At 45.4% G+C, this 14,248-nt stretch overlaps 1 protein-coding gene across 1 annotated transcript in view; it reads left to right on the top strand.

Moving 5' to 3' along the window:
- The first annotated feature begins 13,461 nt into the window (after positions 1 to 13,461).
- Ppp2r2a (protein phosphatase 2, regulatory subunit B, alpha) overlaps positions 13,462 to 14,248 on the top strand; it is a 74,694-nt gene continuing 73,907 nt past the window's right edge. The window contains exon 1 of the mRNA XM_013034396.1: positions 13,462 to 13,564. Within this exon, the coding sequence (XP_012889850.1) occupies positions 13,462 to 13,564 (103 nt within the window). The remainder of the gene's footprint in view (positions 13,565 to 14,248) is intronic.

Raw genomic sequence — 14,248 nt, 5'->3', positions numbered from 1 at the left:
TTAAATATGAGTCAACAATATGAAAGGCTATGTTAGGAGCCGGGCGCCAGTGGCTCACGCCTGTCATCCTAGCTACTCAGGAGGCTGAGATCTGAGGATCATGTTTCAAAGCCAGCCCAGGCAGCAAAGTTCATGAGACTCTTATCTCCAATAAACCACTAGAAAACCAGAAGTGGCGCTGTGGCTCAAGCAGTAGAGCGCTTGCCTTGAGCTGAAGAGCGCAGGGACAGTGCCCAGGCCCAGAGTTCAAGCCCCATGACCGACCAAAAAAAAAAAAAAGGCTATGTTAGCAGTTTAGGGGGGCTATGGAAATGACATTATTCTTGTCTTTGATATACTGATGATATATTAGGAGAATGGAATGATAAAATTTGTATTTAAAAAAACAACAACACCATAACACCTGGCTGAATATGAACTGAAGAGAATCACACACAAAGCACTGGGAGGGGGAGACAGAGAGAGAGAGTTTAGTTGAAAGAATAGAGGCAGGTTTCATGGAAATGTGGCATTTCAGAGGGGCCTTGAGTGACAGGCACAATGTCAGAGAGGCAGTGGGGGAGGACATTTCAGAGAGAAGCAGTGTTTTAGCCAAAGTGCAAGATTTAAAAATAATAATAATAGCTGTGCAAAAAAAGGAAGAATCTATAAGAAACACAGTTTCCATAGGGGAATACATCTTGGTTAAAATGCGTTTCCATCTGGGCAGTTGTTGCCTCTGTCTGTCTGTCTGTCCATCTGTCTGTCTAACCTCCAGTAGAGGATGCTTCAGTGATCTCTCCCATCTCTTCTGCTCTGGTGGTATTCAAACTATAAGGAGGAGCTACGGGGCTTGTCTGTTCATTTCTCCCTTTAATGATCGAGGTAGAAAGTATTATTAGCCTTGTTTTATAACTGAGTGTGAAACAAAGGTGCAGAGAGGCAGAACTTTCCCAAGGTCACAGGATGAGCCAGCTGGAAGGAAACCTTAGACCAGTTCTGAGAGAGGCCGCGTGGGCACATCTGGGAAAGGAGCCAGCATGTCCCCTCTGTGCGTCCACACAGCCCCTTCACCTGGGGACACAGCCTGCTCCAGACATTATTTAACTCATCCTCTGAGCCCCACCATGACTGAAGGCATGCATACTAGACAGGCAGAAGTGGCACCAAAGGAGGACATGGGACTGGTAGGAGGAAGAGTGAACTAATGCGGTCAGGGTAGTCACTATACACCATGTAAGAAATGAGCTATGTGACATGTGGACAGAGACAGGAGGGGAAAACTGGGAGAAAGTGAAGGAAGGAGGTGACATTGTCCAGGAAAAATTGTACTCATTACCTGGCTTATGGAACTGTAACCCCTCTGTACAACACCTTCATAATAACAATACAATTATTTGTAAAAGCAACAACAAAAAAACAAAACAAGTGCATGCAATGCCTGAGCAATTAACCCAGGAGCAAATAATCCACGCAGGAGAGTCAAGTCTTTAGTGGCCAAAGCTCTTGGATTAGACCAGAAGCTAGCTAGAGAGGTTGAAACGTGGGTCAGGGTCAGATGGTTTTACGTTGAGTTCCCAGCTCTACCATATGGCCTCTGTTTGAGTCTAGGTGCTCATTCAACCACTTTGAACCTCAGTTTCCGTGTCTGTAAAATGAATGTACATCTGGATCTGCAATGCATTTTTAACTGTGTAGAAAAAGAAATCAAGCTAGCTGCTGATGGCTCATGCCCATAATACTTCTTAGTCAGCAGGCTGAGATCTGAGGAGCACAGTTCAAAGCCAGCCTAGGTAGACAGATCTGAGAATCCTTATCTTTAATTAACTAGCAAAAAGCCAGAAGTAGAGGTATCACTTAGGTGGGTGAGTACTAGCCTTAAGAGAAAAAGCCAATCAAGAGGCTAAGTCTGGGCTGGGAAGGTGGCTCAGTGGTAGAGCGCTTGCCTTGCCTGCATGAGACCCTGGGTTCAGTTCCTCAGCACCACATAAGCAAAAAGAAAAAAGCTGGAAGTGGTGCTGTGGCTCAAGTGGTACAGCGCTAGTCTTGAGCTGACGAGCTGAGGGACAGCGCCCAGGCCCAGAGTTGAGGCCCCACGACCAGACCCCCCCCCAAAAAAGAGGCTAAGTCCCTGAGTTCAGGCTTGAATACTGGCACCAAAATAAAATTAAATGAATAAAGAATTTTAGCCCAGTGCTGGGGGTCATGCCTTTAATTCTAGCTACTCAGGAGGCTGAGATCTGAGGGTCATAATTCAAAAACCAGCCTGGGCAAAAAGTCTTTGAAAGTCTTACCTCCACTTAATCAGAAAAAGCCAGAAGTTGTAGCTCAAGTGGTAGTGTGATAGTTTTGAGCAAAAAAGCTAAGGGACAGCAACCAGACCTTGAGTCCAAGCCTCGGTACTGTCACAAAATAAATAATATTTGAGAAGATAAGAGAAAAAGTTGGGATTGGCATACAGTCATTTTGTCATTCCTAGGGATGAATTGGGAACGGGAGTGGAGAGAGCTGTGTACTTGGTGCATTTTCTGTTTGGAATTACTTGCTGTAAACCAGCAAGTAAATAAACGATAACAGTGAACATAACCTCACCAGTCACAATGAGATACGTATCTCTAGTGAGTGATTGCCAAAGGTCATCTTTTATTTACAAATTACTTATGTCCTGTAGCAAAAAGAAAAGAAAAAAAAAGAAATGTGAGGCAGAAAACCAAGAAATAATGGGAGAAACTATTAAGAAACTATCCAAGTGTAAGAGTTAAATCCCTTGCAAGATAATGGATGGGGCAGAAATTGCCTCCGAGCTACAATGCTGGGGACCGAAGTCACTCAGCCTCCTTGGGCTGCTTCCCTTTCTGTCAATGAAGACTTAAAGACTCCATCTCCTAGATTTGTCCTGAGGACAAAAGGAAAGAATAGCTTGAGATGCTGTGGTGAGCCCTGATGGTGACACATAGTGGGGTCCACAGCAATAGGATGGGTCACTGTACCCCACAAAATACCATGTCCCCAGCTGCTGCAGCTAGGTTGCTCCCTGGGGTGTCTTGACAGAAAGAGCCAAGACGGCACATGGGAGAACAGGCAGCCTGGACCTGCGTGTGCACCCTCCAGAGCAAGACAGGCTTTGCAAGTTCACATACCTGTGGTTCAATTGGCTCCCGGCTCTCCTGCCTTTGCCCCCATTGCTATTTACCCTACAGCAGCCTTTTGTAGCAGATGTGTTTAAAGAGCCATAAACTCAGCAATGATAGAGGGGATGTGTTTGCTTTCCACAGGGCTTCCTTGTTCCAATCAGAGGGAGCTTACCTCCACCGGGCCTGCTTGCTGTTATTTCTATGGGAAGCCTCACCTCCCCAGCCATCCCCGGCTCTTGATCCGCTCTGACTCCAAGCAGGACCTTCCAAGCCTGTTCTGCACCTGCCTGGCTGTCCTGGAGGACAGCATGGCTTGTGGATAGACCGGTGGGGGGGGGGGTGGGGGGTGGGGAAATAATACAGGGAAATTCAGATCCAAAACCAGAGGGCTTCACAACTAAGGAAGACCTTTGCAAAACCATTTCCCAAACCAGAGAAAAAAAGTATTTTGCTGTTAAACTTCCTAGATAACTACCCACCACCCTGTCTCCTTTTGCTCTAAAATCTCAATTTGACACTGTTTTGTTTTTTTTTCACATTACCCAGACTTGAACTCAGGGCTGTACACTCTTCCTTGGCTTGCTTGTTGCTCTATCACTTGAGCCACTTCTCCAGAATGGCTTTTTGCTAGGGTTTTGTTTTGTTTTTTTGTTTTTTTTTTGGAGATAAAATCTAGCCAACTCAGTCCAAGGTCACAGTATCAGCTCCTGAGACTGTGCTGTGGCCCTGACCAGTCAATGTTGGAACCGTCTCCATAAAGTTGCTTCTTGGTTAACCAAAAAAAAAAATATATATATATATATAGCCAACTTTTTTGCCTTGACTGGCTTTGAATCTCAATCCCCAGATCTCATCCTCCGAGTAGCTAGGATTATAGATATGAACCACCACGCACAAAAGTTACAACACATAAGCACTGACCCTGCTCCTAACTTCTTGTACCTTCATCCATTTTTCCGTGACCAGCCAAATCGCATTCCATCAATTCAACAAAGATTTATTGAGCTCCAGGGTCACATTGCAGAGCTCTGGTAGTTTGTAACAGAATATCTTAGAGAGACAAGGCCAAGATTTCTTGTCTGTAAAAGGAGTCTAATAATCATCCCTCTCTCTCAGGATTGCCATAGGGATCAAACACAGAGGGATGTGAAGGCCCTTTAGAAACTACAAAGTGAAATGCACATGCTGATGGCTGTTATTTTATTGTTATCATGTACGAGGCACTATGTCACTTCCCCAAGGAGGACTTGAAAATGAATAATCTCCCTCCCACAAGACACCCACAACATTATGAACTACTCAAAGGACTATGAAATAAAGCAGAAAATAATAAGGAAAGTTCAAAGGGCTATATATAGGAGCTCCGAAAGAGAAAGAATCAGGAGGTAGGGGTCAGGACAGCCTATTCATCTAGGCCTCAGGGGAGTACTGAAGGAGGGGCTAATGGCAAAGTCCCCTCTGAAAAGCTGTTTATGGTCATACACAGTGTCAAGGGTGACTAAACTATGTGGCATCTGAACACAGAGAGCCTGAACAACGTGTGGAGAGGGGAGGTACTAAATCTTGGTATGGATCTTGAAGAGTGGGTGGAATTCAGGGCAGGGAGAAGAGGAAAGCCACTCCCTACAGGCAAGAGGATGTGAACAAAGGCAGGATTTCTGCATTGGGAGGATCTGGGAGACTCCTGTGAAGAACAGAGTGGGGATCCCGTGGGCTTCTTCTCCTTGTTCTCAAAGCCAGACCAGGCTCCAGGTCTACATACACTGCTGGTTGGATCAATAGTCCATTCAGGGCTCTATATTTGGACAGGGGCCCGAGGGGAGACTGGGGGGGGGGGGCGGAATCTCTGCTGTTATTGTCTAGATGGTTCTTTAGTGATTAGGAAGATAAATTATAATAACCCATTATGGAGCAACCATTCATAAATTTTTATTAACCCTGTCTGTAGCTCTAGACAAAAGTCATCCAAAAAAAGGGACCATTTTAAAGGAATGTTATATAATCCAAAGCTGCTCCCATGGGTCCTCGGATGACTGATATAGAAATTATATAAAAAGCAACACTGGAAACTTCTTTGTTTAAGAAAACCCAAAACCTATACAGACTAAAAGTAGGTCCATGGTTGCCAAAAGCTGGGGACAAGATTGAGAGGCAACTGCAAATGGGCTCAGGGTGCAGAAGTGTTTGAATCCATGCGACATTGGGTGATGTGCATGTGCTAGCTCACAAAGCTGCTATTTTAAAAGGCCTATGTAAATGCTTTCTGCAGTCCTTTCCCATAAGAAGGTATGCTTAGAACGATATCAGCTGGGCATGGTGCCACATGCCGGTCATCCAGCTACGTGGGAGTCAGAGGCAGGAGGATCATAGTCTAAGGCACCAAGACCCTGTCTGAAAAACGAACTAAAAGCAAAAGGCCTAAAGCAAGTCTCAAGTGGTTGAGTGCCTGCCTGGTAAACATGAGGATCTGAGTCCAATTCCCAGTATAAAAGATAGAGGGGGGTGGGGGGAAGAAGGAGGATCAGAAGGAAGGGAAGGAGGGAAAGAGGAAGGGAGGGAGGGAGAAAAGAAGGAAGGAAGAGAAGGAGAGAGGGAGAGAGGAAGGAAGGAAGGAAGGAGAGGGAGGGAGGGAGGGAAAGAAGGGAAGGAAGAAGGGAGGGAGAGATGGGAGGGAAGGAAGACTCAAGACCTGCCGCTTGACAACTGTTTCAAAGACAGGATGTTGAAGTTGAAAAGGAGAAGGGAAAATACAAAGCAAGACCCCTTGGTGAGATGTCTGATTATGGGAAATGATTCTGAAAATGTTCTGCCTGAGGCTGGAAGGCCAGGCTGTGGTAGCCAGCACTGGTGCCAGTTAGTTTGAGCTGAGAGGTAGAGAATCACCCAACACTGAAGAGCCCAAGCGAAGGCCTCAGATGTTGCAGAAGGTTTTTAAATATTGGAGTGCAAGGACTTTCTGGTCCATTCTCATGTACAAGATTATGTACATTTAGGTGAAAGGTTCGATACAGGTTCACCCTCTACATTAAGAAAATGAATTTAACATCAGAAGCTTGTTTCATTTTCTTCCCAAAAAGCCTGTTTGTTCATACTTCTAAGACCAACTACTAAAAAGTGGCTCATAAACAACGGAATCATTTCTCACAGTCCTAGAAGCTGGGCAACTCAAGATCAAGGCTTTGGCACATCTGGTGGCTGGTGCAGACTGCTCCCCTTGTTCACAGCTGGCAAAGGGGGTGGAAGAGCTCTTTGGGCATCTCCTTTACAAGGGTACTAGTCCTATTTATGAGGCTCTACCCTCGACCTAACAACTTGCACAAGGTCCCCCTTCCTAAAGCAATGGACTTGGGATAAAGTTTCAATATATGAACTTGGAGTAAGGAGGACACAAAGATTTCTATGACAGCGTTTGACCACAAAATTATACAAAAAGATCAAGCAACCAGACAGCCAGGTACTTATAATCCTAGCTATTCAGGAGAATGAAATCTGAGGATCACAGTTCAAAGACAGCCTGAGCAGGAAAGTCTGTGGGACTCTTGGGTCTAATTAACCACCCAAAAGCTGAAAGTGGAGCTGTGGCTGAAGTGGTTTAGAAAGCCAGCCTGGAATGAAAAAGCTAAGGAATAGAGAATGCCAAGGCACTGAGTTCAAGCCCTAGGACTAGCACACGCACATGTGCATGAACACGCACACGCGCACACACACATAAGCAACTAGGAAGGAGAAATGGATATCAATAATTAATGTTCTCTTCATTCTTCCAGAGTGTTTTGATTTTGTTTTTGTTTTGTCAGTCATGGGGCATGAACTCGGGGCCTGGGTGCTGTCTCTGAACTCTTTTTGCTCAAGACTAGCGCTGTACCACTTTAGGCCACGGATCCATAACCAGTTTTTGAGTAGTTAATTGGAAATAAGAGTCTCACCTGCCCAGCAGGCTTTGAACCATAATCCTCAGATCTCTGCCTCTGAGCAGCTAGAATTACAGGCATGAGCCACCAGCGCCCAGCTTTTCTAGAATTTTCTTAGTATTCTCCAGAGGTGGAAGCTGAGTTCTTTGGAATCACAGAGGCATCGTGGAACCGGAATGCCCTGCCCGGCCTTGCTTCAGCCCGCATCCATTCATCCCTCCCATTGATGCCTTTCCTCAGATCGCTCTTTCTGCACGACATGCCTTCCTTGGATCTACACCCTTGTGAAAGTCCTGCCTGCCCACTGCACCTCACCTCGGGTGTTTCCTGCCGCCGTTGGAATAACAGCGGCCACCACCAGCCGCTGCATCGTTAAGTCATCTTCTAGCTGGGGACACCTGAGAAGGTTTGCCTTTGCAGTAGTTGGGCGGTGGTCTTAGAAGCAGCTTGAATGTCGGATGACAAGATTGGCCGTAAGGAAGAAATTAAAGGAATATTGTTCTTCTGCAGTTCAGGGAGCCTCTACCAAAAGAACCTGCCTCTACACTTTTTTTTTTCCTCCAGCTACAAGTTGACGCATTAAAACTTAAACTTAGTGTCACCGGCAGCCGATTCCACAGTGTTCGGATGTGACTCTTCCAAGGACGTGCTTTTGTAAGCTTCCACAGACACGGGGTGTCATTGTGGAGAAGCAAAATCTGGTGGGATCAACATAAGTAGGGGAGTCGAATAAATAGCCTTTGGACCTTTGGAACGGCCAAGACCCAAGGAACAGTATCTGAATAGCCATGAGAAGCATGGTTATGGCCTGGGAGGGCTGAATCCATTCTTTCCACTTTGTCTAAATGCAAGTGTCTGTCAGCACCAGCTCTCTGTCTACAAACCCGGCGTATGGTTCCACCAGTGCCATCAAAAGTCCTCAGAGGTTGGTACCAGTATCTCATGCCTGTAGTCCAAACTACGCAGGAGACTGACATCTGAGGATCACAGTTCAAATCCAGACCAGGCAGGAAAGTCTTTGAGTCTCTGACCTTTCGTTGGTCACCAAAAAGCTAGAGGTGGAGCTGTGACTCAAGTGGTAGAGCAGCAGCCTTGAAAAAAAAAAAAAGCCCGGTGGGTAAGATGGAGCTTCCGGAAGCAGTCTTCTCATTTGATGAAGTGCATGGCAAACCTACCTTCACGGGCACAGGATCGCCACCTACTTGATGGAGGACGGGAACTATCAAAACCCACTGCAGTCAAGTTTGGCATTTAGCACTGCACTGAGTTTACAATGTACCAGGCTCATTCTCCTCTTCTTTTCCTTCTATTATTGCAGAGAAGCTAAATTAAATGTTATGTAATCACTACATGAATAAGGGACAGCAAAGTTCATCTAGACCACAAATTCTCAACAAGGGAAAAGTTTCTTAATTTTTTCGTGCCTCTTGTATTGCTGATTTCAGTGTTGTGATATGTCTTTGAACTTTTATTCTGTGTGTTTGATCACATTTTATTAGATATTAGGCTCTTGATAAATTGGTGCATGTTTTTAAGAGCATATTTTATGTTGCAATTTGAATAATGATGTAGTTTTGAGATGGATTCTTGTGTGTGTGTGTGTGTGTGTGTTACTACACTTTGAAATCAGTTTCTTGTGATTGGTAGGCTGATGCTACACCACTTAAACCAGTTCTTCAGACTTGCCTTTTGCTGTGTATTAAAGTCTCTAGAAGTTGTCTTGCCCAGGCTGGCTTTGAATCTCAGTCCTCCAGATCTCAAGCTTCTGAGTAACCAGGATCACAACTTTGAACCACTGGCACCTGGCTGAGAAAGGGTCTTGATACATACAGACCAAGCTGGCCTCTAATGTGTGACTCTCCTTCTGCCCACCTCTTTCCAGAGACTGGCAATACAGGCAATTCACCACTACACACAAAGAGTCACAGTTTAAAATACATACATAAATGTGATGGTTTTGAAAAATTTAGAGACAAAATGTAACTGGGGGGTGGGAGGCATGGTTCAGAAGATAGAGTGCAAGCCAGTGTGTGAAAGCATCAGATACCAAGTTCTAGTCCCAGTCTGCAACAGAGGGGGGCGGAGGGGAGAGCAGTAAGATGTATATTAGGAAAGATAAGCTTCTCCCCCTAGACTTTTGTGTAGTATGTACCAGCCCTGGGGCTGGAACTTGGGGCCTGGGTGGGGTCCCTGAGTTTCTTTTGCTCAAGGATAGTGCTCTACTACTTGAGCCACAGCTCTACTTCTGGCTTTTTTTGGTAATTTTATTGAGACAAGAGTCTCATAGCTGGGACCTAGTGGCTCATGACTGTAATCCTAGCTACTCAGGAAACTGAGATCTGAGGATGGCAGTTCAAAGCCAGCACAGGCATGAAAGTCCGTGAGACGAATCTCCAATTAACCACCAGAAAATCAGAAGTGGAGCTATGGCTCCAAGTGGTGGATCCTTGAGCAAAAAGAGCTCAGGGACTGTGCCCAGGCCCTGAGTTCAAGTGCCATGACCAACAAAAAAGAAAGAAAAAAAGCATCTCGGGGCTGGGAAGGTGGCTCAGTGGTAGAGCGCTTACCTTGCATGCTCGAGGCCCTGGGTTCAATTCCTCAGCACCACATAGGAAAAAAGCCAGAAGTGGCACTGTGGCTCAAGTGGTAGAGCTCGCTAGCCTTGAGCTGAAGAGCTGAGGGACAGCGCCCAGGCCCAGAGTTCAGGCCCCACGACCAGACCCAAAAAAAAAAGAAAGAAAAAAAGCATCTCATGGACTTTTCTTCCTGGGCTGGCTTTCAACCGTGATCCTCAGCCTCCTGAGTAGCTATTACAGGTGTTAGCCCCTGGCCTCTGGCTCACCCTAGAATTTTATCTCACAGTCACTAATATCTACTTCCAACATAAGTTCTGTGGCCAAGTATCTGAAATATTTGTCCAGCGAACTTCTGTGTTTCAACCTGTATCTTTGTTTGTTTGTTTGTGCCAGTACTGGGCACAGCATCTTTTAAATAACAGAAGTAATCAATCATAACCCAGAAAAGGAAACTACAGGTCTCAGAAGGCCTAAGGGTCTAAATTTCCTGCTCACTCCTTGTTTCTTTCTTACGGTTTGGTAAGATAAGAACTACACACCTTTCTCCAGGAATGAAAATAACACCATCTTCAACAACACTAGGATTATTTTATACCAGACCTGCCTGCCCCGGAAATGTCCCCCCCACTACCCTACAACAGGCTGTGCCATTGTTCTACCCAGACCCCAGAAAGGCATAGAGCAGGCCTTATCAGAGAAGGAAAATGGCCTATTCCAGACTTCTTCTGTGTTCTGCTGTGTTTTGCCTTTCAAACATGAAGTAGTCAAAAACCCTGTATCACAGATATAGCTAGTACATTCTAAAGGGCACAGAGGTCTTTTAAATGTACGTAAGTGTAGATTATACTTGTTGGGAAAGGCAGGAATTGACCATTGATTCTTTTACAAAGGGATTGTTGTTGTTTTGGGTTTGGTGTGGGGTTTTTTGGTTCTGGGAATGAACTCAAGGCTTCTCACTTACCAAGAAACATAAACTTTTCCACAGAGCTATCCCTCCCCCCCATAAAAGGGATTTTCTCTTACAAGATTATAGGGTAATTAATTATTTAATGGCATAAGGGGAAAAACATGTTATGAAACAGGCTGCTTGTAAGTACTAGGTTGAGGATGAATTCACTTTTGATTTTAAAAATTTAAAAATATACACATGCATATAACAGCCTGAAAGTTATATACCAAGATGTCAGCACTGATGAGATTTTTTTGAGGGGGGAGCAATTTTTCTGTCTTCACCACGCTGTTCCAAATGTGACAAAGTTACCTGAGTCTGTGACAAGCAGTCATCCATTGGCTCTAATTCTAGAGGATGACTAATCTCCCAGATTCTGCTCCTCTCGCCTCCCCAGCCCTCAGCTCCTAAATGTTACCCTGAGAAGAAAAACAAGATTTTTATTTCTCTGGGAAAGATAAATTCTTAAAACTTGTTCCCTTGGAATTTATCCCTCGCCAGAACATGCTGACATAGAAGTGATAACAGTTAAATTTAGAAAGTTCTTTCTCGAAGCAAAGAATACTCAAGCTGAGAGGAAAAACAGAGCTCAAGGGGGCCTGTTACTTCATTTCACAGAGGAGGAAAGAGAAGCCCAGGGAGGCCAGCTGGGTTGACGAAGGCCGCATGGGAAAACTCACTTGCTGTTATTCACAACTAGCCAGAGAGTGTAGATGATGTGACCAGCACGTCCTACTCCAGGTGCCACAGAGAATGAGTTCCGGCAGGGACAGGGGCAGGAGTGGCAGAGCCAGGGCCAGAACTCAAGTTCCGCCCCTTTCCCCACCCCTCCCTTCCATCCCAGCCCACTCTTTCTGCAGGGAGCATTAGCAATTCAGAACCTAGCACCCATGGTTCAGGCCGGTAATGCTAGCGACACAAAGAAGCTTAGATCTGAGGCTGGAGGTTCAAAGCCTGTCTAGGAAGAAAAGTCCTTGAGAATCTTATCTTCAATTAGCTAGCTAAGAGCTGGAAGTGGATCTATGGCTAAAGTTAGTAGAGTGCTATCCTTGAGTGAAAAAGTTAAAGAAGAGCAAGAGGCCCTGAGTTCCAGTTCCAGTATTCACACACCAACACACACACACACAAACACACACACACAGAACTACAGAGTGATAATACACACACACACACAGAACTACAGAGTGATAATACACACACACACAGAACTACAGAGTGATAACACACACACACACACACACACACACATATACTTTTGGTCAGCCTTAGGGCTTGAACTGTGGGCCTGAGTGCTGTCCCTGAACTTTTCAGCCCCAGGCAAGCACTCTACCACTTGAGCCACAGTGCCACATCTAGTTTTCTGGTGGTTAACTGGAGATAAGAGTCTCATAGACATTCCTGCCCAGGCTGTCTTTGAACCATGATCCTTAGATCTCAGCCTCCTGAGTAGCTAGGATTACAGGTGTTGCAAAAAAAGGGACAATTTTCTGAAGGGACAATTACCTTCATAGTTCCCTCTGGAAGGAGTGGAAAGGCATGTAGGGGGAAGTTAGGTTACCAATGCATCCTTAGTCATAGACTATGCCCTGCCCTGGGCCCTGTGGGACATGGGTCTTGAGTAACTTAACCACCTTGGGAAATAGGAGCATGTTGGGGGCTGGAAATGGTCACTGTGGCTACAGGACAAAGGTGGGCACCAGCTCAGTGAGCCCACCAAGACAAACAGAAAACAAGACAAGCCCTAGAATCTGGCTTTCCAGATTCCATGGCACACTTGCTTCTATAATAGCTATATTTATTTTGGTTCCATGACTTCACAGAAACAGTGGCAGGTAAAATGACATGAGTCACTTAAAGCCTATCAGTTGGAGAAGTAGCAGCCTTGACAGGGAAAAAGTAGAGAGATGCAGGCACAAAGCAGACAGGCACACGTGCACGTGCACGCGTGCACGCACACACACACACACACACACACACACACACACAAAGTCGTCCTTACCAACAAATCTTGGCAAATAAAATAAAGCCTGACAATAGAAATTTCGTGTGTTACTGAATCTAGGAATAGCTCCATGATTGAGCATGCCTGTCTGTCTGTATGCATGTAGTATGTATGTATGCATGTAGTATGCATGTAGTATGTATGTATGTATTTTTCTACAGAGTGTTAGGCATTAAACCCATGGCCTTGAGTATAAGAGGCACAAGATCTACCATGGAGCTATACCCCCAGCCACTGACAAGTATTTGTTTCGTTAAATCCTTCAAATAGAGGGCCAGGCCATTTGAGTCCGTAATCCCAGTACTTCAGGAATATCAACAGTTTGAAGCCACCCTGGGTGACAAAGCAGACTGCCTCCCAACACCAAACAAACATTTCCTAGAGAAAAGTAACCAATGCTTTCCCATCAAGAGTCATTTGTCACGTGTGTTATCGTGGTAGGTCTGCTTCAGCTTTGGAAGACTTCCCAAAACTTCTATCAATCTGCGTGGCAAAGGAGTCTCTTTCTGGCCTGGGAGGAACCACAATTTTATGTTACATATAAAAAGGCTTTTGTGAGAACCTTGCCTGATGGTTCAATGCTAGTACAACAAAGACTGGCGCTAAAAGCTCCAGAGAGTGTGTGGAATCAGCTTTCCTTGGAAAGGGCAGTATATGGGGCTGGGCAGGTGGCTCAGTGGTAGAGCGCTTGCCTTGCCTGCCTGAGGCCCTGGGTTCAATTCCTCAGCACCACATAAGCAAAAAGAAAAAAGCTGGAAGTGGCGCTGTGGCTCTAGTGGTAGAGCAGCTAGCCTTGAGCTGAAGAGCTGAGGGACAGCGCCCAGGCCCAGAGTTCAGGCCCCATGACCGGACCCCCAAAAAAAAAAGAAAAAAGAAAAGGCAGTGTATGTTGGATAGCAAAGGGGATTGTATGTTGGATAGCAATGGCTACCTCCTTGGGGTAGTTAACACCCAGACTGATGTGACCTTTGAAGTCTCCAAGGCCTGGCCGGTGGGAGTCATCTTCTCCACAGGTAGGCTCTTCTAAGACTTGTCCCTGAGGGATATCCCCAGGAAAAAGTCAGTAATGTCAGATGCCTGATGGGGCTAGGAGACCCTATGGATCGCCGCGCATTCGATCTTCATGTCCTGGGCCAGGCAGCCTAGTGTAGAGACAGGACTGTCACCCACCACTGGGTGTTTTCTCAGAGAAATCTCCCTCCTTCACCCCATATAATCTTTATCTTCATTTTTATGGGAAAGTGATGATGAGCCATTTAGAACAATCACATCTCAATATATCCTTATTACCTATTAAAAGCCTTGATAGACATGATTTCACAAGTTCTCTTAACATTCTTGGCCCAAAAAGGGATACATTCAGATAGGCATACCCCTATTACACAAGGGGATGTGAAAATACAGAAATAAAACTCATAGAAGAACACTAAAAATTAGCCAAAATTGGAATCCAAATTCTTAAAACATTGTTATGAAAAATTTCCAACAACCTGAATAGAATTTGTGTGTCTGTGTCTGTCTGTGTCTGTGTGTCTGTGTGATTATGCTGGTACAGGGGCCTAAACTCAAAGCCTGTATGCTGTCCCTTAGCTTTTTTTTTTTTTTTTGGCTGTGGGGCTTGAACTCTGGGCTTGGGCACTGTCCCTCAGCTCTTCAGCTCAAGGCGAGCGCTCGACCGCTTGAGCCACAGCACCACT

This window comes from Dipodomys ordii, unplaced genomic scaffold, assembly GCF_000151885.1.
Source record: "Dipodomys ordii isolate 6190 unplaced genomic scaffold, Dord_2.0 Scaffold189, whole genome shotgun sequence".
NCBI classification, from domain to species: domain Eukaryota; kingdom Metazoa; phylum Chordata; class Mammalia; order Rodentia; family Heteromyidae; genus Dipodomys; species Dipodomys ordii.
Note: the sequence above shows the minus strand (reverse complement) of the source record. Positions and strands in the feature narration are given on the sequence as shown.